At 35.1% G+C, this 27,330-nt stretch overlaps 1 protein-coding gene across 1 annotated transcript; it reads right to left on the reverse strand.

Moving 5' to 3' along the window:
• On the reverse strand, positions 1 to 27,330 carry LOC129230588 (protein unc-13 homolog B-like). The gene is made up of 7 exons (XM_054864992.1): positions 27,118 to 27,330; positions 25,804 to 25,872; positions 24,924 to 25,028; positions 20,832 to 21,045; positions 17,524 to 17,622; positions 11,489 to 11,648; positions 1 to 2,146 (listed from the first exon to the last, which is right to left on the reverse strand). The coding sequence occupies exons 1-7, from the start codon at positions 27,307 to 27,309 to the stop codon at positions 1,855 to 1,857; spliced, it is 1,131 nt and encodes a 376-aa protein (XP_054720967.1). The 5' UTR covers positions 27,310 to 27,330; the 3' UTR covers positions 1 to 1,854.

The following is a 27,330-nucleotide window of genomic DNA, read 5'->3' on the forward strand; positions in this document are numbered from 1 at the left end:
AGTGTTTTCCCTCAAGGCAAACGTGGCATCCATTATTATTTTCGAAAAATTGAAATATTAATAACAAAAGTTTCAAATGGCGAGGAGAAAAGTTTAAGAAAAGTAATGATTTATTAAATAATAAGGGGGAGGGGGAATCTACTTTTTATTAATAAATTGAAGAGAAAGTTACTTCCTGCGAATATGCCGTGAAACAGTTCTTAAATTTTAAAGTAATTAAATAGTAACCGTGTTATTTTTTCCGTTTATTTTCATTACCAGTTGTTTAAATGATTTTTTTTATGGGACATACAACGCGCCTATATTTTATCAACAGAGTGTGAATCTGTTTTTTTTTTAAAGCAGTTACTGCCCTAGTTAAACAGATATCAGTAAGAAATAATTTTTAACAAATTTTACAAAGGGATCTTTGGTAATTTCTCAGAAAAAAAATCGACCGATATAAATAATTAAAAGATGGAGCCACTTAAACTACATAAAAATAACAATTGATTTCAGAAGCGCTATCTATTGAGTGACTAGATAGCTCGCTTCAATAATACCGCATTTTGGTTTTAGCTTTCATTTTAACTTTCTGGACTACACGTAAGCAAGTTTTTTAGTGATATTGACGTAATTTTGTTTTCCCCAGTAAAAAATTGCAGATAAGGTCTGCGATTCCAATAATGTCCGATTAAAAGAAAATTCCATTGAGGAGGATTAAAAGGTAGAGAGAGTGTGTAACCTTCAATTCTTGAAGCATCCCCAGTCACGTGATGCATTTTAAAGTAAAGTGTTGGAAGAAATCAGGTTTCTTTCATTAGTTTCACGCGAAACGCGTCTTCCATTTGTCAATTACACCACGTAACTTGAGATCTTTTCCTCAGCCTTTTCTCAGCCAATGATTAGATTTGCCCCTTCCAGCTACTAATTCCTGCTCTGAAGAAAAATCAAGTATGCAGGCGATCTTTGTAGTTAGTCAGTTCATAGATGGCACCACTGACACAATATTTTGAAATATACAAAATTCAATGGTGCTATTCGAGAACTGATTTATTACACAGGGAATTCAAACATTGGGGTACTCTTTTTTTTTTGTAAGGATTCCTGTTGGGAGTACGTTAAAGATGATACTCAACAAGTCCGAGTGAGAATTATTTTGTCACTTCAGATGAAAAAGTGAGTTACAACGTTATTCGAATCAGGACATGAATTGTTGATTCATGTCATTATGTTGAGGAATAATTGAGTTTTGGGGCCGCCTGGAAACGAGATTGAGCATGAAATCACCTCGAGAAAGGCAGAAGCTTCCGCATTTCATATTTCCCAAGGAAAAAGATCAAGAATCGATGCATTGACACTGGAGACACTAACGGAGTTGAAAATAAGAAATATTTTCCACCGGAGGTGAAGACTTTGAAGAACATGATGTGTGGGGAGGGGGCGAATGAAAAAATGTAGTTGTTACTTTATATAAGACCCCCGTTCGGGAGTTGGTTCATTGAATGAGCAAACGCCGGAAGAACAGCTTTTATGTTTGAGAAAAGGTCTATTTGTTTGATCCACGGCCATCATGGCCGTGAATCATAGGCTCGGACTCGTGCCCTGTCCGAACTGGCATTTGTGGGGGGTGATCGATCTTGGGTGTGAAGGGAGATATTTTCCTTTCTTTCCACTTTCTCCTACATTTCACATAGAAGCAATTGAAAACGAAGGAAAAAGTTCTCATCTGCCATGTAATGCTTTCGAGGTTCGGACATGCCTGGGCTTTTGTCCGATGCTGGCATTCTCCGCAGAAATTGCCGGAGGAACGTATACATGAAGAATCCCTTGCCTGAACTTGAGGAACTAGTTCCTCCACGAGGTTGGCTCCCCCTACTGCACGGGGATGTTCTCATCGTTCCGCACCTCCGACTTGAGTTTGACGAATTCCCGCGCCACTTCGTCATTGGTCCTCTGCGAGAGAATCCTGAGCACGGTCCACCCCGTCTCGTCCATGTTGACCCTCCGGCCCAGAGGCAGCCAGCAGGCGCAGCTTCCTTGCTCAATGATATCACGCAGCTGCATCACGGCCACGCCCACCAGCCTGTCCTCGCGGGCGAAGCAGTAATCTTTAACACAGATATGTAGTTCGAAAGAGGAGGGTTCTTCTTCATTTCCGATTATGCTGGAAAAGAACAGAAAATATGAGCATTTCTCCAAACAAATGCAACATAGCCACAAGCTATTGAGCTTCATTCAGTGCCCGCTTTACCATTAGGCTCTGTCAAGGGCCCCCTAGTTTGGGGGGGGGGGGCACTGAAAATCATGAACTACATGAGGGTTGGAACTCTAATAGTGACATGACAACTATTTATTTACATCCAATACATAAATGATACCTGCCACCTGGAAGTCACAAGTTTTACAGTCCCTCAGTATAGTAACCACCATATCGTAAAACCTGCTTCTTACGATATGAAAGTCGTAGGATTCCTGTTGCATTGCCTGTTCCGTCGGCAGTTCGTATGGAACGTTATACTGCTGCAGGAGTCTCTGGAGTAGTTCTGAATCTTAGGCATTGAGTCAAAGCTACAAAGACAAAAGTCCTTGTGGCTGGAAATTAATTCCTGACAACGTTAAAGAAAATATTCTCTTCAGAACTGTTCCAGAGATTCTTTCGGTAGCAGACAGTTCCATTCCAAATGCCAACAAAACTGGCGCATGGAATGCTACGACTTCCATGCGCCAGTCCATCGTTGGAAATGTGTTGCATAAAATGCTTGTGACTATATTGAAGGACTGTATAATTTAGTGCCAGGTAATACCTTTGTATTAGATATTGTGGCGTATTGATCGTTGGTGTAGCATGGTAAGTGATCAAGCAAGTAGTTACCGGAGGTAAACTTAACAATCATTATTAACATTCATTCGTTACAACTATTTACTAGATTTCGGACTTAAATGCCGAGTACGGAGTTAGATATCGTGAGAGTCAGAAAGTATGTCTGCCTTCTCCATAATTTTGGATCGTTCTTCTCGTTTCAATGTCAGCCGCGCCCTAGCCCAGCCGAATCGAATTCATCTTCCCCTTTTTCTCGGAAAACATACGGGGATGCTCTCTCTTTCCTTGTCCAAGGATGTAATTAGACATACGGAATGCGAAACTTTAGTCAAGACGGCCAAAGGTCAGCTTGTGCGCGGACATAGAAAGTATTACATGGATTTGTAAGCAGGGGCGTAGCTAAGGGGGGGGGTTTGGGGACAAAACCCCCCCCGAAACGATTGTCCCAAAAAAAAAAGAAGGAAAGACATTCCCTCTTGGGGAAAAAAAGAGAGAGAAAGAAAAAAATCAAAACGACTTTTTCCTGGGTAACAATGTTCAAATATTCACTTTGCTCCCCGCCCCCCCCCCCCCCAGTGCCATTGAAAAAAAATCAGCTCCATGAGAGACCCTCAAGTATAAAGACGCACACGCTGTGAGAGGTGGGGGGGGGGACGTTGACACCGTGCAGCCCTATCGCTAAGCAGCGACATTTGTTTTGATAATTCAGCAAATTTTGGCACTTCGCTTTAGAAATGAGATTGATTTGTTACATCCACGTATATGTAGCCTTTTTTTTTTTTTTTGTCACAGATTCTGCAAATTGTTAAATATGCTTAATTTTACGAGCGTCGCAGTGGGAATATTACATACAGTCGAATCTGTACATTTCGAATTTCACAGGAGGGAAAAAAATATCGAGATAAAGAGGTTTTGAGATACTGGAGCTTTAAAAAACTTTATAGAAATTTGGAATATGATGATAAAATTTTTGAAATCGATACTAAAGACAATAACAGCCAAATATTCTAGAATTTTCCTTTTTTCATCACGTGAAAACATTTTATTCAGTTGGCTCTCTGTTTAACGATGCTCTATTTAACGACTTTCTCCATTTAACGACGGCTTTTCACGGTCCCAGATGGTCACTGTAGTGTTAAAAGCATTCTATTTAAGGACGCTTTCTACTTAAGGACGATTTTTTGTGGTCCCTTGAAAGTCGTTAAACAAAGAGCCAACTACTTTCTTTTCACTCCTATCATTTCGGTTTTCTAGGGAATCAGAATTTTAAGAAAGAGAGCAACCAACAGTACTAATCCAGATAACAGAGCGAAATGGCTTTAAATTTCAATGACCTCTATGAAGTTGAAATGTACTTCCTTCATGTCAAACCTGTGAATTTCACCCCTTATTCTTCTTCCAAGAAAGTGCTCGAAACGACGGTCCTTTTGTTAACCTTCCTAGAAAGCCTAGATATGCGCAGACGATTTTTTTTTGGACAATGAAAAGTATTTCTTTACGTTGACATTTTAATTGTTTTTATTTATCTTGGTAAGTGCATTAATTCATTTAAAAAATTATTTTTGGCAATAAGGGAAAAAGAAACGATTTATTATCATTATTATTTTTTTGATATGATGTATTTATTTTAATGAGCTTATTAATTTTAATTATTATTTTTTCGTTTTGAAAGCTGTTAAAGAATTTTTTTTAATGGAAAAAAGTGTATAAGCTGCTTTGTTTAAAAGGTGCTGTTATTTTATTTGTTCGATTTTTTTTTTTTTTTTTTTGCGCATCTAATTTTTTTAGATGAGTGAGGAATATTTTATTCCTAGAAATTAGCTTAAAATATTGGAAAATATGTTTGAAACAATTTGCGATTTTAGCTATTTTTGAGAATATTGATCAGGTACTAGAAAGTAGTATGGGTATACGGGAAAGTAGGCTCGTCTAGTTCTAGACAGAACTTCTTGTTTCCACTGCTCCCTCAGCCTTTGAGGACAATTCCTTTATTTCTGAGTTGAAGAAAATGTTTTTGTTTGCTGCTTTAAAGATCATTAGGCTTTGAATCCGTAAATGATAGCACAGCCTGATGTCGAGACATAGAGGTTTTTGTTGGCGCCATGAGGTCATAGCAAAACGACCTTTGCTTACCAAAGTATCCACCGAAATCAAATCGATTTGTCAGCCAGTAAGTGAAAGTTGCTGCATGATGAAGCGAGCAAAACTTATAACAAGCTTTTTCAAACCAAAAGAAAACAATGAAGATGACGAAAAAGACTGCTCCAAAAAGAGAAAGTTAACGTCTGATGAAAGTGAAGCACAGTCTGCTGAAGCAGCATTAGTCCCATCGAACCCTTCTGAAGGTAATTTTATTTTACTTTTGAAAGAAAAACTGCATAGCATTAGGGTAGGGTGGGGCTAGTTGAGCAATTTTTCACTTGAGCGGATATAGCTTCACAACGATAAGTCTCTATCGATGGCTTAGTAATGTATCCTTTTTCAAAAGTGTCCATAGTAAATTGTTGCTAATAGCACACGTTTAAGAGCTACAGCTGTCGGAATGCAATAGGTCAAACTTGCTCAACGCACCCCATAGATGGGGTGAGTTGAGCAAGGATATGGGGTAAGTTGAGCACTTATAATGTCTAGCCAAACCATAAGATAAATAATAACTAGAGATGAAATAAAATTTCTGTTTGACAAGCAACTCTTTATTTATAGTCTTTTAGTGACACATTAGCAAAACTTAAAAAAGTTTTTTTTTTTTTTTTGCGAATTAACTGAAATGGTTCTGGTTTTTGGGCGGCTATTTCTGAATTTCGTTTTAAAAACTTTGTAAGCCAGTCTTTTCCAGCCATCTTATTTCGAGTGCAGGCGGATGGAATTTTAATGCTAAATTTAACAGCACACTTGCAGGCAAGGCGACGAACGTCTTTTGGGGAATATCTATAATAGATTGATGCCATATGCAGAAAGTATTTTTTTTATAGAGTCCTCTTGTTGGGAAGAAAAACTTGCCTCGGTTTTGCACAAAGCCGTATTTGAATGACCACCTTTTAACTTCTTCAAAAATCTTGTCAAAGTCATCCGTTTGATACCGAATGCACTTATACTTCACTCATTTGTCGAGCTACAATTGAAGATCGTGCGATGAGTTCCCCTCCCATAACCCCTTCTTTTCGCCTACTCGTACGGTGAATAGTTTTCTAGAAATATCGATTGCTCAACTTGCCCCTATGCTAAACTAGCCCGCCTTACCCTACATAAATAATATGTTTAAAAACGAAATTAATCTAATACTGTTTCTGTTAGCTTGTTTCGTATTAAAAAGTAGAAAATAAACTATACTTCTGTTTATAACACTCGAAAATTGCAGTTGCTCTCTCTCAAATAGATATTTTTGTAAATTCTAAAAGAGCTAATAAGATTAAAGATAAAAACTTGAGAGGAGAAAGGATGGTATGCAGCTCTGTACGAATAACTTTCATTACACCGGCTACATTTCTTCCCTATTTTATTTTTATTTAAATTTTATTAACTGCTTTAGAAGTAGCATAAATGTAAAGACATAGAAAGCGACATAACGAAATAAAAAACCATTTCATTTTTTGTGGGTTATAATCAAGAAGTCTTTTTCAATTTTATTTCATACTTTTAGTGCGAACCAAGTTAGTAAAAATAGTCTTTATAGTCCGACCACCGATGAGATGGAAAGGCAAACATCCAGTTTACAGGCGGAAATGGATGCATATATTAGCTTTCAGGGATGCCAGCATTTGTATACGTTTGTTAACCTCTAAATTAAGCAGTCACACTGAAATGAACGAAACACGCTCATCAGATATTTGATTTTCCCCCTGATTTGGATAGACTGGTTTTGGCTAGACGTTTGCAATTCCATAGCAACCGTGAGGGGACAGTAGGTTAGTATTTTATATAAATGTATTTTAATACTGAGTTTTTGTTTAATACCTAGTTTCTTAATCTTTGTTTAATGCGTAAATTGGTATAGGATCGAAATATACCTGTGTATTTTTGTTGCTTCAAATTAACCTGGGAGGAAGGGGGGGGGGTGATCTCGTATGTTGTATTTGAAAGTTTCAAAATGAGTCATAAATGAAGACTTCTGGTTCATATTTCTAGAATGTAAGGAAAAAAACTATCAAAGCCTTTTTCTCTTTTGAAAAATTGTTACATTCTCAGGCTGTGAAAGAATACGAATGCAGATCATTTAGTTTTCATGTAACAAAAATATTCGGTTACTTTGTTTATTATTAATGTGAAATATCTTTTAGGAATGCATGACACTGTTCCATCTTGTAGTAGGCAACCGAATCCGAGTGACATAGGTTGTTATTTGACGAAGAAATGCTCTGAGGATGAAATGTATCAGTTCTTAAAAACTCGTCATATACCCAAGGAAGGCTACCAATTTCCAGTCAGCGGTAAAAGAAACTTAAAATTCCAACGGACTTGGTTGTTCGAATTTCCATGGCTTGTATACTCCGAGATGCTTGATGGTGCATTTTGCCTGCACTGTTTCTTTTTCAGTGCTTCGCTAGAGGTGGGCAAAGGAAATAATGCTGTACCAAAATCTCTAGTAACATCTCCTTTTACTAGATGGAAGGATGCAAAAGAGCAGTTTCGATACCATCAAAATTTAACTTATCACAAGAACGCTTGTATTTCCGCGCAAAACTTCGTTAGCATTCGGGAGAAAAAAATTGTAAGTGTTGACATTCAGCTTGACGCTGCAAAACAAGCAGCGATTCAACATAACAGAAAAATTTTGAAATCAATTATTGAAACGATAGTTTTTATTGGTAGGCAAGAAATTGCTTGTCGTGGGCATTGTGATTCTGGTCCAATATCAATAGAACCCCCCGAGAAGAATGACGGAAATTTTAGGTCACTGTTACGGTTTCGTATGGCAGCGGGAGACAAAATCTTGGAAGAGCATTTAAACCGCATAGAATCTTCTAGAAACCGTTATACCAGCCCAGAGATACAAAATGAATTCATTGAAATCTGTGGTGACATAATTTTGAAACAGATAGTGTCGAAAATTAATAAAGCAGAATGCTTTAGCATTTTAGCAGACGAAACAACTGATATTAGTGGAATCGAGCAATTTTCGATGTGTGCACGGTACACAGAAAAGAGCGACGAAGGAATTCTTCTAAGAGAAGATTTTCTAATGTTTGTACCTGTTGGTGATACTACAGGAAAAGGATTGTCAGAGAAATTAATAGAAACATGCGAAAATTTAAATTTAGATTTGAAATTTTTAAGAGGCCAAGGATATGACGGAGCAGCTTCCATGAGTGGAAAATTTCAAGGCTGTGCTTCTAGAGTTTCGGAAATTTATCCTCAGGCTTTGTATGTCCACTGTGCAAGTCACTCACTAAATCTATCTATTAGTGACGCATGTTCCATTCCAATAATAAAAAACACTCTCGGTTCTATTAAAGAGATCATTAAGTTTTTCAGATGTTCAAGCAAACGAGAAACTGCTCTTCGAAACGCAGTTCAAGAAATAGGATCGGAAATAAAAAGAAAGCGTTTGACAAAATTATGTGACACTCGCTGGACGGAGCGTTTAGACGCCATTATCTCCTTCAAAGAGTTTTTCGTTCCGATTTTTGTTGCGCTCGAAAATATTCAAGAAGGTTCAGACAAGGAAAATTCTAGGAAAGCATTTTCATTTCAGCAAGTTCTGAGAAATGGAGGATTCATCGTAAGTCTCATAGTAATCCATGAGATATTTTCTTTCACTCACTCCTTGTCGACCTATCTACAAGGTATCAACGTAGATTTATCATCTGCGATGAAGATGGCAGATGATTTGTGCGCTTTATTAAAAGAGCTAAGATCTAACGCCGAATTGAAATTTTCTAATTTGTTTTCCGAGGCGACACATCTTGCTGATGAAGTTGGCATCCAAATTAATGTACCACGAACAACAAAAATTCAGCAGCACAGAAGTAATTACGAAACAGTTTTACCCGAAGAGTATTTCAGATTATCCATATTTATTCCATTTGTGGATCATTTTATAAGTGATCTCGAAACAAGATTTTTGAAGCATAAAAACATTCTTTCTAAGCTTCAAAACTTAATACCTTCTACACTTAGAAACGTGCCTGAAAGTGAGATAAAAGTCACCACAGACGACATGTTGCATATGTGGTCAGACGATCTGAAGTCTAGTAATGCCAATATTGTGACCAAAGAACTTCTTCTCTGGAAACAAAGATGGTCAGAATTCACCACTGAGCATCCTAGAACTTTTATGGAGGCATTGAACGCATGTAATGAGTTTATGTTCCCAAACATTCATCAACTGTTAAAAATTGGAGCAACAATTCCAGTCACTGTTGCAACAGCAGAACGAAGCTTTTCTACACTAAAAAGGATCAAAACATACCTCAGAAATTCAACTGGAGAAAACCGTTTAAATGGCCTTGCTCTCCTTAACATTCATAGAAACATAACAGTGAAAACTGATGAAGTTATAGATATTTTTGCACGAAAGAAAAAACGAAATCTTTTTAACTTAAGTTTATAATTGTGGTAGAAATCTGATTTTTTTCCCCCTTATCCACTCAAATTCATTTCCGCAGAGTACATTTTAAGCATTGAGATCTAAGAGGTACTGAAATCGGACAGTACTAAAAAATTAAGCAATTAGTTACTATTTTTTATGATTATTAAAAGTTGAGACATAATAAAATCATTAATTCTACGATTTGAAAAACATTGTTATTATTATTATTACTTTCAGATTTCTTAATTGCATTTGAGTGCATGCTTGTTTTATTAACTATTTAGATTTATGCATTAGCAATTTCTATAAACTTCATTACTTGTTTAGCTGTTTCATTATTTTTATTGTATTCCCTTTCATTGAAAAGGCTGAAACGCCTTTTACTGTAGCTCATTGTTAAACGAGAAAAATCATTTTCTACCAATATCAATAATTAAAGTGTTTAAAGTTATCTCACCTCCAAATTTGAAAATTTCGAAGAACATTTCACTTTAAATTAAATGGAGGGAAAGAAAATTGAATTTTCCAAAACATAAAAAAAAGAAAATGTTTGACACAAGTATCGGACTTGGGGCACCCCATTCTAAAGCATGTAAGATTCACCTCCCTCTTATTTTTTTAATACTAAAAAATGTGTACACATACACACACACGCACATCTCTCTCTCTCTCTCTCTCTCTCTCTCTCTCTCTATATATATATATATATATATATATATATATATATATATAAGTAACCCCCCCCGAAAGTCGGGTCTAGCTACGCCTCTGTTTGTAAGAATTCAATGCAGCTGGCTTCAAAGTGGGAATCAGTGGGGAGAGTGAGAAATGGCGGCGTCCGTTGGCAGAAAGCGTACTATGCCACAATATAAACAAATTGTTCCTATTCAAGTTTCAACCCTCAAATGCACCACGTTGTAACAAAATATAGTTTTAATTTGTTCATAAAATGAAGATCATTATTTATAAAATCGTCAGTTGTTACGTAAAACGTGATGAATATGGTTTTTATGATCTAAGCAGCCTTTTTTTCTTTTTTCTTTTTTTGTTATCAAGTATTTCGTTTATGCAGTTGGCATCCGTAGTGTACCCTGGCCAGTAACATATGCAATGACAAAAGCGGAGTTAGGTTGGAACTAAATAGCTCTTTTTTTTATTGTATTGTTTAGAGTAACACATACAGATGTGCAAGTTCGACTTAAAATTTCCAATCTTAAAATTTTATCCGATCTTTATTACTATTACTAAATAAACTAACATAAAATAGTAAATATATTACTAAATAAATGTACTATTTTTAAGATCCAGGGTCCGAACTTAAAATTTATAAATCGGACCCTATTTCCAATGGTGAAATTCATTTCTCTTACGCACCGAACTCTCCATTAGTCCGTGCTGTCCACCTGGATCGACGCGGAAAATCAAATGTCATTAATAATCTACTATAAATCTATAAAAACCTACAATTGTCAACCAAATATACTTTAAAATGTATTGAAAGCGGAAAATCAAATATAATCGTCAAATTTTACTTCCATAAAAAATGATTTTGAAGCCGTTCAGGCATCAGAGGTTTTAGAGAAATCAATGCGTACCGCAACCCATCCAAATGAAATGGTGTTAAGGAGAAACCAAGATAGCAGGTCTGGAGATTAAATTCAGTAGTAAAAAAGACAATGTACGAAAACAGAAAAAGATAAATTAAAAAAAAAAAAGAGGAAACTGGATGTTGAATTTGTATATTGAACTCATTTGCTTTCTTTAAGACAGGAACTATCTTAGAAATTTTCTGAGACTCCTAGCAATAAGAATGCTGCAAGAGAGGGAAAAAACTTGGGAGAACCATGACATATAGTATTTTACAATGTTAAAAGGCATGATACAGGGAGAAAAAGAGAAGGGAGTTCCAAAAATATATGATGGCAAATATAATCTCAGATTCCAAAAACACAAAAAGTAACTAGTCAAAGAAAAAGGAAAAATTATGGACGCAATCGAGTTTTTCACAGAAAACAAACCTTTTATACAAGAAAAAATAAGAGACAACCAAATTGCAAATTTCAGTAGAAATTACTTTCCATACGGCACTGAAGAGTAGAACTTGCATTGTGGATATAAGTGTGCAACTTTTCAAAATTGGACTTGGAGATACTTACAAGTGGAAAGTCTCGTTGTACTTGGGTGACCAATTGTTGTTCTTAGACTTGGTGGCATGCTTCCTTCGCTTATCGCTGAGGTGGGGTCCTATAAGGTTGACTTCCACAAATGGGCGGAACATGCTGGTGCTGGGCCACTTGAGATCGTTGGCCGCCACCACTTTAAATAAACGGAAAATCGTTAAGAATTATAATGCTATAAAATAGTTACTGTACTTTAAGATTTTATGAAAAAAAATTTCAGATATAGTTTGGCGAAATGTTTACGATTTTGCAAATCTTTCAGAAGAAAGTTCCAAGGTCACCAGAAATTTTTGCAACGCATAAAAGAACAATTCAAAATCTGTACAAAAAATATGTTTAGAGATATAACACGGAAATACTTTTCGATTAAATGGGAATGACAAGTATTAAATAGATTTAAAACAATTCGAATGAGCGTAGAATTTTCCCGTCAAGTTGTTAGAAAATCATTCCAGCAGATGTGCCGGTTAAGATCCCTCAATATTTGTTAAAGAGAACAATCGTACATCAGGAGAGGGTCAGTAAATGCTTCATTAAAAATATATGCTATCGATAGGTATGCTTTTTGTTCATCTTTCTTTAATTCTGCAGGTACTCGAAAAAGTATTGAATAATTCATAACCTTCCGTTAGTCACACACCTCCTCACAGGTTGTATCTGCCCAATGGCTATCGAGAGGGACAGTGAGTAGGCAATGGGCACCACCGGAGTCAGGTCCGTACCTGGGTCCACGGTGTCTAGAGTCGTAAGTGGTTTAGATCTCGTTCCCTTACGGGTAAGGGGGCCCCGGCCGAAAGGTCAGTTCTCTGGAAGCCCCAGATGGCATAGCAGAGCGGGGTTCCCTGTTTCGTACCTCCTCACAGGTGTATCCCTGCTAGGCTTCACTGTTCGATGACGTCATTCGACGCTTTTGTCGGCATAGTGTCATGCCGCAGAGCTTTATAAATTTTGCTAAAATTATAAATCAGATGTTTTTAAAATGGTGTCAACTAAAAATTTAAACTAATAAGGAGAGGTTACGGTCTCGGAAATTCAGATCGGGATGAGATTTGGCAGATTAGTAGAATCCTTTAAGGGTACTCTCAGGGTAAAGTAATAAAGCGCACTAGCCATAAAAATCCGAGAAAACAGCCTTTAAAGATTTACGCGCAACTTATAAACTAGTAGAGATTGCTCGTAAACAAGTGCCCGGTGGTCATGTGGGCAGCGCTCTGGGATTCCATGCGGCCGACCCGGGTTCAAATCCACTGCAAGTTTCTTTTTTGTTCATTTATAAAGTAATTGTTACAGCTTTGTGCAATTTGAATTGAAGATAATGCGAAATTTTTAAACACGTAAAGCACTTTAATAGAGAAAATGGAGATAAATTAAATCGATACAAGTTAAAATTTGAATTACAACGGCTACAAAATTACTGTAGAGCTTAATTTATAGATGATTTTTAGCAATATAGTTGTTATTTATGTACATACACCAGAATGATATTTATCATAAAAGCATGGAAAACAAAAACTGTTATGACATCTCGCACAATTTATAAAGGAAGATTGCTTACAGGAGCAGCTTTTTTGTGAAAGAGTCGTTGGAAAACATACTTCATTCACATTCAGGAAAATTTCTCTTTTGTCAGAAAGTTTAGAAGTATACCAGGCATATCGAATCATTTTATCAAAAATTGGCGATGAGAGTTGATGATGGACAATTGATTGTATTTTTATGCAGTCTTCACGGGTATTTATTTCTCTATTATTTTCAACGAGATACGCGCAATTTTGTATACGTTTTATAGATGGTTAATAGACGTATATAGATATATAGTTAATAGACGTCGCAAGGTTGAACAAGTGGAGTACGTTTTGGTGGACTCACTTTAACTGTACAAGTTGGAGATTTTTCATCATCCTGGAAAAGTTGGTCGTATAGTTCAGGTTTTGTTTGTCCTCCCCAAGAGTCAATAATCAATAGAAATTCTTCTTTTCACACATAAAACTTCAAGCAACGGTTCAAAAATTCGATGCATAATCTTGTCGTTAGCTTTCCTGATTTCGAAGATGTTATTATGGCATTTTTATATTTTTGCGAGTATTCATCAATTGTTTTTTGAATTCGGGGGTCAAAAATACCAGTTGCTTCTTGTAAACAAACAAATACAAGGGGCAGAACTATTCCAGACAGGGTAAGAGAGTATTGAGCGGTGTATGAATGCGTTACTCTATTCATGTCGTACCTTTTGACGAAAAAAGTTTTACTTCCCTTTTGAGCTAAAGTCCTGTTGTACACCGGCTGATACTGACATCCTGGAGAAAGGAAATGGGAATTAAAATATTTTGTCAAAAGCAGGCGCGGATCCAGAGAGAAGGTCGTGTGGGGGGGGGGCGGGGTTCATGACCCATCTTTTAAATGACCAAATACAGAATAAAATTTTATTTTTGGGACATATTTCGAAAAAATATTGCGCATTTCGCACAAAAATTACCCTTTTACCCCTCCCTTTCCGAAAATGACCTCCTCCTAAACCAGAAGCTGGATCCGCCCTTGGTCTGAAGATCGTAAAATAAGTTTTTAATTACTTACCTGTTTGTTCAGTATTGATAACATAATCGTTTTTGAAATTCAGTATCAACTTTAACGTCTGGATTACAAAAGTGTCTGCAGAAGCCAAAGTTTCTTCGATCGTCGCAGTTTCTCTTTTTGATGCAAATTTTGTGACTTTTCGTTGACGAATGGCACGCTTCCTTTTAAATTTTTTTACCCAACTGTCAGATGCTTTAAATTCAAAATCTGTAAACTGTCGTGGTGCTGCTAAAGCCCACTGTTGCAAGTTCCGAGTAGTAACTTGTTGATAATTCTCTCGAGCTTCTAGAAAACGATCATATGTCCAAGAATTGATTACATCGTATTTATCGAATAGATTTCCTCCATTTTTAATTTCTTTCTCCCATTGCGATAAATATTCTTTTTTTTAACCGACTGCATCCCTTCTTTTGCAATGTTTGTAGATTCCATGTGGGGTGAGCCGTTGCTATGTTCACAACTATAATTTTGTAATCCAAAGGAAGATGCTCTACCTCTCTTCTTTTTTTCTCTTCTGGTTCGTATTCAACTGATGAGCTTTGAATTTCGACTTGCTCAAAAGGTTCCCCCTCACAGTTTTCATTTTCATGAGCAAGTTCGTCATCAGTTACAAATATTTTTTCAACCAGCATATCCATAGTACGTTCATAAATTTCTTCGCCCATTAACATTGCTTCACGAGAAATTAAACTTGATGATTCTGATGCAATCAAATGATTTTCAGTAAGCAAGCTCTCGTAATAAACGACCGCATCTTTTAATCTCTGCTTCAACATTTCACTGTGCAATGAATTTTGATCCATTTTGACAACAGATTTTATTTGTTTCAGGGTTACTTCAATAAGCGACCATTTCGATTCACAATATTTTAAAAACTGAAATCCTTTTTCACGGTATAGAATGTTCCAGTCTAATATACAGCACAGACGATAAATAAATTTAATGATGAAAACAAATATGAACATTGCAGATGATAATAGATAGAAAATAAAGAGTTGAATATTCAATGTAAAATACAGCAGACGATAAATTTACAAATAACAGAATCAAGGAGCAAAACCATTGCTCGATAAGTACGGATTTTTAAAATTTGACTACCTGCTTATAAGCAATAAAACAACATTCTTACTCATCCACAAAGAAACTGATTGTGTAATTATTGCAAAAATCATTTACTTCGTCAAAGTTTATAATATCTAAAAATGTGTAATCACTTCTTTGTGAGAATAGTAAATAGAGTTTTAATGTACTATCACACATTAAAAATACATCACATTTTTAAAATTAAGAATTACCTTCAATTCAAGCGCGGTAATAGTCACTTTATAAATGAACAAAAAAAAAAAAAAAAACCTGCAGTGGATTTGAACCCGGATCGGCCGCATGGAACCCCAGAGCGCTGCGCACATGACCGCCGGACACTTATTTACGAATAATCTCTACTAGTTTATAAGTTGCGCGTAAATCTTTAAAGGCTGTTTTCTCGGAATTTTATGGCTAGTGCGCTTTACTACTTTACCCTGAGAGTACCCTTAAGGGATGCTACTAATCTGCCAAATCTCATCCCGATCTGAATTTCCGAGACCGTAACCTCTCCTTGTAAAATAAATTTATGTTGGTTTTTGAAAAGCGAGAAACACCTTATAGATTATATGCGACTTTCCAAGACAGAAAGAAGTGCGCGACTAACGAAAGGTTAAGTGATCTATTCTGTACACAGTTTTTCAACACCTTCGTAATAGTTATAGTGTTGTAGTGAAATTCCGAGATACATCGATGAAGCAATTGGTAGTTCGAATTGGCAAAGTTAGGAAAGTTCAGAGGAGGGGATAAGAGTTCTTATCAAAGTTCTGAAATGGGGCTTCACAATGCTTTCGTTGTGTATGATGAGATATTGTCTAAAAATCAGTTTTTGGGCTTCCTGCAGCTAAATTCGGATGCTTTCCGACCAAACATTATCTTCATCTATGGCGCGAAAGCTCAGGTTGGGCCAACGCTTTTTCCACCAGTCTTCTACAGCCTTCTCCAGTAGCAGCTAAACTCTTCCCATTCTTCGACCACAGGACAATCCACTTCTCTTTCACAGCATCCACCCAGCGCAGCTTTGGCCTTCTCCACACCGTCTAGTGAAAATATGGTTCTTCTTGAAATATTCTTTAGAATGCTGCTGCTATCAAAGCGGATAACGTGAATGATCCAATTTAGACTGCTAATCTTAATACTGTGGATAACACCTGGGAGCTCGGAAGATTTGCATAGTTCATTATTGCATCTTGTATGCCAGACTACATTTTCCTGAATCCCTCCAAAGATGCTTCTTAGAATTATACTCTTAAAGATACCCAAAATCTATTTCTCACTCATGGTCAAGGTTTCAAGTCTCTGAAGTGTAACTTAAAACAGAAAGTACGAGAGTCTGGTAGAGAGGTTACTTTGTTTTGGAGGTTAAAAAGTTTGAACTGTGACCAATTCTGGGTTTATATGGATCATCTGCTGATAGCAACGAACATTTTCACAGGATAAGCAATTTTTTTCGGCGGGTCTGACAGATCTTTTTCGTTCAAGTCAAAATAACCCCTATTTACTAGTCAAGTTTCCACGCATGCGGCTTGCGCCGGAAAAATTGTCAGCAGAGTTTAATCGAGGTTACTACAGCTTTCATGTGCGCTTTTCCTTAGAAAAGCTGTACATTCTCATTGCTCTTTGTTTTCGTTCCAGGCATATTAACCATTCAAATACAATATTACGCTAACTCGAACTGAATTTCAGTCTTTTATTGAATACTGTCACAACGACAAAATAGTTGAACCATTGCTTCTACCACCATACAAGAGCAACAAAATAAATAATTAACCATTTCACCTAACAGGACAGATATCGAAATCACCAATTAATTAACAACTCGTTTTCAAGGCAAAAATTTCGTCTTTTTAAACAGTTCCAACAGGAATGTCATATTATTTTCTCTTGAAAATTCAAATTAATCTGGACACGCATATAATGTTTCTAACTGACCGAAATTTTATATTTTTATACTGAAAAGTGTCCATATAACCCACGGACGATGGCGCACCCCTCTCAATTTTTACTGAGGAACCCCCTAGAACTAAACTTTCAAACTAAGGTTCAAACCACTCTTAAATTTAACACCTTAAAACTTTCAATGGCGCAGTCAGTGCCATGACACCTTCCATTGTGGGAACCCCTGGTTGGACTTGTTGTTTTTGGTTAACGATGAACACAGTTTTAAAGTAGAGGGGGTGTCACGGATCACTGTTTCGGAGTGGCAGTAATATACGAGTCGATATTATACTAGAAAAATTGAATGTGAACATCCAAAAAACTTAATATTTTTTTTTTCAACTTTATTTGGAATTGGGACAGTGGATGCCTTGATAATATATGGAAGAAGTTTACATCAAAATCCAAGATCATACCTTTGACGGTAATTTTGTGCTCTCCTGTGCCTGGATGAGTGAATAAATCAACTTGTATCGACACTTCACCAACACTACCTTCCTCTGCCGTAGGGGCATCTGAAATAAGAGCACGATTATGAAAATTATATCAAAACGCAAATAATATGATGAGAAGAGGGGATACGAGAACGATATGCAACTTTTTTAAAAGGGGTCCGCGACACATTTTGAAAAAAAAAAAAAATGTTTAGAGTTTTCAAATTTTTTGCACTGATTCACCATCTATTTAGTAAGCAAAATAATAACATAAATACTAACAAAAATTTTTTTATTTGAATTTAATTTATTCTTTAAAAAAAGGGGTTTCTTTAAATCGCTAATATTCTTGGTGAATTTTCAAATTCGTTTTTCAAAAAAATATGCACAAATATATAAACTTTAATTCTTATTCGGCAATTTAAAAAATATTAATTCAATAAAAAATAGGAAATATTTGAAGAAAAATTTCGAAAAGTTCGAAAAAATGGTTTTTATTTAAACTTTTCTTTTTCAAATTTTCAGAAAAAAATTAAAGTTAACTGTTTGAAAAAGATATGCTCCAAATTTCATTACTTTATCTTTATCAGTTCTTGACTTGTAAGAGTTTGAATGCAAAAAAAAAAAAAAAAAAAAAAAAAAAGGGAAAATTGTATCATGGAGAAGAACGCGTTTAAAATTTTAAAGTTAAATATAATATTAGTTATAAATGCATGCAACAAAAATAATTACATCATTCGTTCTAATTAAGATAGAAACAAGATTCAGACGTCTTTTTAAGCAGAAAAAAAACGGAAAAGTTTTCTGAATGATAAAAAAAGAAAGCAAATTTTGACTATTTTTGAGTCTTGGACCCCCTTAAACTTCTGAAGACAATACAATTACAGGGCAGTAGTTAGAATTGACAGAAAATTCTAAAAATCCTAGGTAATTATTAAATAACGTTGTGATGGTTGGTGGATGAAAGATTTTTGAGTTACCATTGCATTACATTCCAAACGCAGTGAGAGAAATGGCCATTTCTCTTAGCGGCGGATATATCCAACCACATTGAAGAAATGAAACCCAGCATTACGTTATGTAAGCTTTATCTTTACTAATAATAAAGCTGAAAGTCTGTCCGGAGGATGTCTGGATGTCTGTGACGCGCATAGCGCCTAGACCGTTGGGCCGATTTTCATGAAATTTGGCACAAAAGTTTGTAGCATGGGGGTGTGCACCTGGAAGCAATTTTTCGAAAAATCGATGTGGTTCTTTTTCTATTCCAATTTTAAGAACAAAAATATCATAAGATGGACGAGTAAATTACGAAATTATCATAACGTGGAACCCTAACATGGGCACAAGCCAATTGACGGGATACGAAATTATCGTAACGTAGAACCGTAACATGGGTACAAGCCAATTGGCGAGAAAATTCACCACACATTTGTAAATATACAGGCGAACCAAAAGACCTTTTAATTTTTCTATTACGGGCAAAGCCGTGCGGGTACCACTAGTTTAGTAATAAAGCTGTAGAAGTGAATTAAAGAACAGCAGAACTATGATAACAGATTATATAAACTCGGCCATTTGTGAGCGAAAGTGATGAATGAGTAGGGTTTACTGCTCAAAACTTCTGTAATGTATAAAAAGGTTTTCAAAAAAGTTCATATTGCTGAGATTCAAATTATTAGAATCAGATGCGATTAGCTTTGGAGTGGTATTTTTTACAACACAGAACACCCGGAATCTATAAATGGCTGGCAAACTTTCCACACATAGAGATTAAATGATTTGGTACGAAGAGAAAACCATTCTATTACAATGCTTTTTAGTTTAAGAAAAAAATTCTTTAACTAAAAAGAAACCATTTCAAAGTTTTGATTCAAAGCCGTGCAACGTTTCCTACTTATGATTGTCTTTTGAGAAGAAATTCATGAGCGAGTATTAGTTGCAGTTGAGCAAAGAAGACTAATCGGTTTCTTCACAAGAAACTTTTTTTTCTATACTTTGTTCGCATAATACATAATATAGAGGATCTGTATGGAAATTTGCATAGGTTTAACACATAAAGACCTCCTCTTAACATGAGACACATTAGGATCAGCTTCAGAAGGATATAGCTGACTTTTTCTGATTCAAGTCTCAATTCACCGCTCAACTTACCTAAAATACATTTTTCGTTATCGGGAGAATAGCAACCCTAATCAAACAAATAAGAAACTTTCTGAACAGAATTTGATTAAATCTGCAAATGTATTCATAACTAAAAAAAATAGTTTAGAGTATGTTAGGAATGCGTAATTAATAAATAAAAATATATGAATGAGGAGGGGGATTATGAGAGTAGAATAAAATTTAAAGAACTAGCTAAAATTATAATATTGACGACTTTATAAGCTGAATTATAGTTGTTTAAAGTAACTTAGTGCCGTGTGGATTAAATTTGTATTGCTTTATATTTTTAATATTCCACTTTAACGGAAACTGTATGAGACTTAATGCTGGAGGTTATAACATCAGTTTTCTTTTTTTTCAGTTTACAAAATAAATTGGCAGCAATGTTGCTCATCGTGTGATATCAGTGATTCTAAAGTTACTATTTGGAAGCTCTTCTTGAATACTGATTTGAAATCTCGTTCTTCATTGTAATTTCCTAAGCAATATATGTCCATACCATAGAAATCTCGTGAAACTTTGAACAAAAAAAAAAAAAAGGTAAAATTTTAAACATTTACAAATTTTATTTTACTAGTTCAAAGTTGCACAACTTTTATTAAAATAAGTTACTTTTCACACTTCTTCCAAGGCTCAAAGTTACCTTAAGTCTCAGGAAAACATTGATCCAGTTAACAGTTCAAATTAAATGGTTTTAAAAATTATTATTCCTTAATTCTGGCTATCTATAAAATAGTTTAGAAATGTTTCTTCAGTTTTATGCTAATAAATTTAATAGCACTATATCAATATGAATGGAGTAGTTATAGTATGTCTCTGATAAGGTGAGTCATGGCCTTGACAGTGTTTACCTGTTTTGGGGGTAAAAAAGGAAGGATAACTGGTTCTGAGTTGAGTTGCGTTGCTTTTATAGTTGTTATGCAAGAGTATTAAAAGTCATATCCATGCCAATAACAATTTCCTTTTTCCCTGAACTCCCTAAAAAGATGTAAACACAGTCCAGGCCATAGCTCAACTGATCAGAGCCACACTATAACAAAGGAGAAATTGCGAATCCCCCCGAATAACTGTAGTTTAATTGAAATCCCCAATGCTGTGTTGAGAAAAAGAAACTGATATCGACTCACCTTGTTTGGTTTGTGTGGTGACGAAGGTCTTGATGAGTGTGTCGGTGGTTTGCGTGTAAAGAGAGAGCGCGTACCGTAAAGACTGCAGCTCTGCGCTTTTGTCGAGGAAAGCCTTCTTCAGACCGTTACCGTTCGCGTGGAAGTACTGCTTGATGGTGTCTAGCGCCACGTCCAGCACGGCGCACTGTTTTGGCGTCAAGTTTCTCTCTACCTCCTGAAACAAAGGCACACTCGAAGATTTCTGAATACTTCACATCACAGCACATAGTTAAGTCATTGATGCACGAGTTAGTACAGGGTAATTCAGAAAGGACTCTCCAGCTTTGATTCGAGATAACTACGTAACAGTGAGAGGTAGAAAGGTGAAGTAAATGTATGGTGGACAAACAATCTGACATTTTTGATACACCGGTTTTCAAAAATAATAATGAAATTGGACATCAGAGACCGCTTCAAATCATAAATATTTTTCTGAATAGTGCATAAAATTGTGCTTCGTGAATGGAGGTCAAATCAAAATCTTTTAAACAGTGCATGAAAGTTAGTGAACGGAGATCAAAAAGGAGATCGAAAGGACGTAAATGAAGGGCAAAGTTCGAAGTCTCTCGTTGTGATGTTTGTAAGGCATATGCATCAGGGTTGACAAGGGTTTGGATACTGCGGTAAAAACCCTGGTTTTTACCGTCCTGTCCAAAACCCTTGTGTCCGAAAGTGTCCAAAACTATATTTTTAGAAAAATTGTTTTCTGTGAGAATACATCAAAAACAAAATAAAATGTATCAAAGTAATATTTTATATTAAACATTTATTCAATGGAGAACATTCAACTTATTTATGCAGCTGATTTTAATCTAGTTACATAGAAGTTGAATTCTTGATTAAATTTTCAATTAGTATGCTTTTTTTGGATAATACAGTGAAACCTGTGTAAGTTGACCACTTGCGGTGCAGTACTTTGGTGGTCAACTTAGACAGGTGGTCAACTTATAAAGGGGGTAATGATTTTTTTTTTTTGTCATTTCTTGCACCATGTATTCATTTTTTGATTGATTGACACTTACTCTTTCTGCTCAACTCACTTTCATTGTTTGGCATTACTTTGAAACAATAATTTAAAATGTTATTCAAATATTTTTAAAGATTATTTTCTCGGAATGACGCATAATGTGTCATTCAAATTTAAAATTTGAGTAAATTGATCAAAAAACAAATTATGAAAAGTTACTCATTTGATATTAATAGTTCCTAAAAATGCATAGCTTCTCAAAAATTACAAATTTTTTATACATTTATTACCCCATGATGATCTACTTTTCAACAAAATAACTCCTTATTGAAGTTGGCGCACTTGTTCGACACTAAGTTTTAGAAATTTCACATGTGTCAGCTATTTTTCTCTGGCTTTCTCCCTTTTCAATTAATTTTAATATTTCATACCTTTTATCAATCTCAAGTTCAACTAACTTTCTTTTTGAAGCCATTTTATGTAAAACTATAACACAAAGAGCAACAAGTTGGAAAGTCATAGTTCAAAAAAGCAGTTGAAAATGAAAATGTCGTATCTCTTAATCCCTTGCACCAGAAATACTGCAATGCAAGTAACTTTACTCTTTAGCACAATTCCATTGTTGCCACAAAATATTGCAACTGGAAAAAAATACTTTGTACTTTTCTATAGGGTTCTTAGTAGTTTTCTCATGTGGTTAAGCTCAAAAGGAGGTTTAGTTATGCTGCTGTTTCATTTAATTAGTAAAATGCTGGTCTGGTATCAAAAATATTCTTGGAAAACTATAAAAAAATAAAATAAAATAATTTGCTAGGTAAAATTTTAAAAATAAACCAAGTGGTCAACTTACAAAGGGTTTTTTACAATACTTCAAACCAAATTTGGTGTTCATTAGTGGTCAAGATAGACAGGTGGTCAAGATAGAGAGGTGGTCAAGTTTTCCTTCATTATATAACATAGGACTAATTCCGTTCCTGACAAAAGCGGTCAACATAGACAGGTGGTCAACTTATAAAGGTGGTCAACTTTACAGGTTTTACTAGTAACCAAATTTCCCTATGTTTATGCATTTGTGAAAATGAAAGCAGGGTTGGAAAGGTTTTTAATATCCTATTCAAAACCCTTGTGTCCGAAAGTTGTTCAAAACTATATTTTGTAAGAAAATATCGAAAACAGAATAAATTGTAACTGAATTATTTTTTTCACTATTCAATTTAATATATTTATTCAATGTGAACATTCAAGTATAAATATATATGTAACTTATTTATGCAGCTGATTTTAATCTAGAAACATAGAAATTAAATTCTTCATTTGTATGCAGGAGTGTTTAGTCATCAATTTACTGTTCTTAAATCTATGATTTAAAAAGTAATTTTTGTCAAAACATCATGTAAAACTTATTTTTAAAAAACATTACAAATATTAAGCTTTTTTTTTTAAACCATCTAAATATTGCACATTTAATAACATTCCTTTGAGTTATAAATGGATTTGAAATTGTCTTGGTAGTGTTGTGAATTTCCTTTCATAACTCTACCAACTGTTACATAAGGAAGTTTTTATGTAATAGTTATTGGCAATTGTTTTAAGTAAAATATTTTTAAATGAACATTTTGGAGAAAAATATTATCAAATACTCATTAATTAAAGCTCATTAATAAATACAATTTTGAATCATGAATATTGCAGTAAATACTAATTGATTAGATTATACCCCTTTAGCTTTAGCATAGTTTTGGACAGTTTAAGACAGTTTCAGACACTTTTGGACAGTTTTGGATGGTAAAAACCACCTGTCCTGTCCTAAACCAGTTTTGGACAGTCCAAAACCCAACCCTGATATGCATCCATTTCAGTACAGACTAGCAACTTCGAACTTCATGTCCTTCGGTTGCGTCTTCTTAGTGTTGTGAAAAGTGACCGTATTGAAACACATGTTTTTTACTTTGACCTTTGTTCACAACATTATCGTAGAGAAGGGGTTGAAGCCCTCCCTTGACGTACAAATTTAAATTCCTTCGAAAAATTCAATGTTATTCTCTTACACTTAACACATGCTTTTTTTATCATCTGATCAATTTGATGTACATGTATGTATCACTACCCAAATGAAAATTATATGAAATTAAAACTTTCTTTTTACATTTACAAGTATCAGAATTGGCTAGGTTTTAGCCTGGGCACCTCACCTTAAGGAATTTCTTGTTGTGCCTCTGGTTCACAAAGCACAAAATTTAAATGAAAGTTCTGTGTGGATGCAGCGCCCTCTGAAAAGTTCAATCTTGAAACTCTTTCTAAAGGTCCGTGTGTAACAAATTCAATACCTGTCTGTCAAGCATACTTTTTCGTCTTTCTGTCTCTCATTGTCTTATTCTTATGTCAGTTTAGAGTTATGGAGTCCTTTCTGAAACACCCTATATATTGTCAGTGACCGACTATATAGTGAACGTCAACCCAGAGCCTGAACCGCTGTTTAGGACCCTTCTTGACTGAGGCGGACTTCTCCATTTCTGGTTGCTTCATTAGATTTTTTTATCTATTTATTTGCCCATTTAAGCTGTTAAAATCTGAAAGTTATTAGTATTAGGAAGAATGTACAATAAAACAAATACAAAAGTGACGACCAGCAACAAGCTCTGGGTAAACATTAGCAGGTTCTAGTCTATTTACCGATTCCCAGTAAAGATCAAGAGCCCACTCTTCACTGAGTTGCAAATAACAGCTGTTTCTGGTAAACTATTCCAAATACTCCTACAGCTCTGTTGAAGCAGTAATTTTTCCTGATTTCAGGATTCGCTCCGGATTAGGATAGCTTAAAACAATGACCCCCTGGTGATCGGTAAAAATGATGTAGTCAATGCAAACGTTCTCGATACGAGACAGCGTGAATGAAAGTGACTAAAACTAACTCTAAAATATGTGTTTGTCGTTACTCTATTGCAATGTTGTTGTTCCTGATACCGTTTGTTAAGAGTTGACAAGACTTTCAGACTGCCTTACCCTAGCCCCAAACGATATGATAATTTCATGCATATTTATAATGTTACAATGAATGAGAGTTTGCCGTCATAACCGAATCGTACCATAACGCCTAAGGCTGAAGGTAACTTCGTAGTTGCAGTAACGTGGTTCCGTAGTAGGCGACCCATATCCTCTATTTTGGCATTAGGGAGATTGGGTAGTATCACCTGTGAAGGAAGAGAAAAACATATTAGTAAAATTTTTAACGCCCATGGTAAAGTTTAAAAAAAAATCAATTTATGTATGAAAAAGTAATAAATTTATATACAATTAAAAGCTCATCGTTCTTAAATCACACATGTCATAAACTTGAAAATGTTTTAATACATTTTTTTCGCGTGAATTATGGTAAATGATGACAAAAGAAGAAAGGCTGTGAATGTAAAACTCGTTCTTATGTTTAAAACATGAAGTACTTTGAAAAATTTATAACTACCAGACCATGAACTTGTTTTACTAAGTAAGTATTTCTAGATATTTGCTTTTACAACCATCGCTCTACTATTCTGTCAGGTATTGGTATGTAAAGTAATACTCTACAGTTCAGAGGATCCCAACCTAGTTTTAGCCATGTCCTACCCGCGAAACTGCGAAGGTTCTCCTACAGTGATACGTAATTCGAATTATTCAAAACATGAAAAAAAGTTCGGGTTTAAAATACCAAAGGACCATAAACTTGGTTTAAAAAAGTTTTCAACAAAAGTGTAAAAAACAGAAAGGAAAGGAAAAGTATTGGAACATGTAAAATGGAAATCCCGAAAGTCGAAATAATAACTTATTCTCATATTACCCTTTGAAAACAGCAAAATGCTCCTGGGTGGGGCGTTGGTTCCAAGTTAGAAAACCTTACGCTTCGTTAGTTTTCGAAATAATAATGGAACAAAAAAGAGTTCAAAGATACACTAAGTTCGGTTGAAAATTAACCATTTATAATCAACTTACATTCTTTTCAGATATGGGAGGCAAAACTACTATTTTCTCCATGGTAGTTATCACAATCTTCCAAAGTTCCTGAAACAATACAGGTTGATTAGTTATAGAGAGTAAAAGCATCAAATTCTTTTAATAGCTGAGGCGATAATCTTTAATATAATTAAGAGAAATATAATCTTTAAATCAATTGCTGTAACAAAGCTTAGCAAATGTAACATATTTATGACAACAAATATACAGTTTTTCTTAATTTGTTCAAACTGAAGTTAATTTCCTAAAAAGTAAGATAAATGAAAGAAATATTTCCCGTATTATATATGCATAAAGTCTATACATCCGAGAACTGTTTCGGTAAATTTTTGGAAAGATAGATCTCTGTATTTATCTATGAGCGTCTTTTATAACCTTAATTATTTTATGAAAACTAGATTCACAGAGCTACATAGATTTTTTCAACATATAAATATGATGATAGTTATCCTTCATCACAAAAATCTGTTACGTGGCTTTCATATTTATTGCAACATCAATCATTTTTCTAAAACTGGATTCACATAAAGGTTTGATACATAGAGTATAATAAAATATAACGGTAAATATGTTTCATTATTTTAACCAATGATTTAATTAGTAAGAATCATTACGTAATTTTACTGTGTGAGAAATATAAATTTTAACACTGCAGGTTGCATTAATTTCCATTGAAACAAGATGTGAAGATGACGTGAATTTGATCTCGCAAAGTTCAATTTAAAACAAAAACGGAATATACCGCATCTGAATTGTTTTCCACATAACTTAGTCAAACTCTAGGAACAGTGCCTGATAAATCAGTAAATCAATTTCGCTTTCAGTTTCATAAAAAATACTAGAAAACTATTAGAAATTAGCAATCTTTCACTAATACTTCGGTTAATTCTTTAATGGGACCTTATTGAGAAAGTTTTCTTCAAAAATTAAGGCGAACATGTAAGGAATATGGGTATAAATTTTGTATTATTTACTTATATGAATACAACTGAAACCGTACCGCAGAGTATCAGGGACAAGCATATACATATAAAAACAGATACGTAAACATTAAAAGACATCTGAATGCAAAAGTCCAATTCTTCTTGGGTGTACAAGACCGTACTTCAGCGGTTAAGGATTAAGGAATACGTTGATTGAAATGAAAGTAAATAATATAATGAATTATGTTCTTCGAATAATCTCATATTAACACAGAAATTAACAAAATGTTTAAACAGGTAACTTTATAAACACGTATGTAGGTATGTTAAATTTTCAGTGTAAATTGTGCCTACAATGGAATCTAGTTACCTTGAGTAAGCGTTTAAGTACTGTGCGTTCGCAGACTTGATAAAACATGGACAGCTTGCCGTCTAGGATGTCCATGAGGGGGTGCAGCACGTGATCGGCCTCCGCCATGACCTCGTTCCTCTGAGAGACCTGGTTCATGGACACCTGGCCGGTGCCCTTGACGGCGGACAGCAGGGCGCTCAGCTCTTGCATGCTCTGCCGGATGGTACCCTC

This window comes from Uloborus diversus, chromosome 9, assembly GCF_026930045.1.
Source record: "Uloborus diversus isolate 005 chromosome 9, Udiv.v.3.1, whole genome shotgun sequence".
Classification (NCBI taxonomy): Eukaryota; Metazoa; Arthropoda; class Arachnida; order Araneae; family Uloboridae; genus Uloborus; species Uloborus diversus.

Bases quoted from the DNA above. Each gene is read 5' to 3' on its own strand.
- LOC129230588 (XM_054864992.1), bottom strand. From the start codon at position 27,309: ATGCAAGAGCTGAGCGCCCTGCTGTCCGCCGTCAAGGGCACCGGCCAG. The intron at 25,029-25,803 runs GTAAGTTGATTA...CTTCCTTCACAG, and splicing joins CTCCCATATCTGAAAAGAAT to GTGATACTACCCAATCTCCC. The intron at 2,147-11,488 runs GTAAGTATCTCC...GTTCTTTTCCAG, and splicing joins TACAACGAGACTTTCCACTT to CATAATCGGAAATGAAGAAG.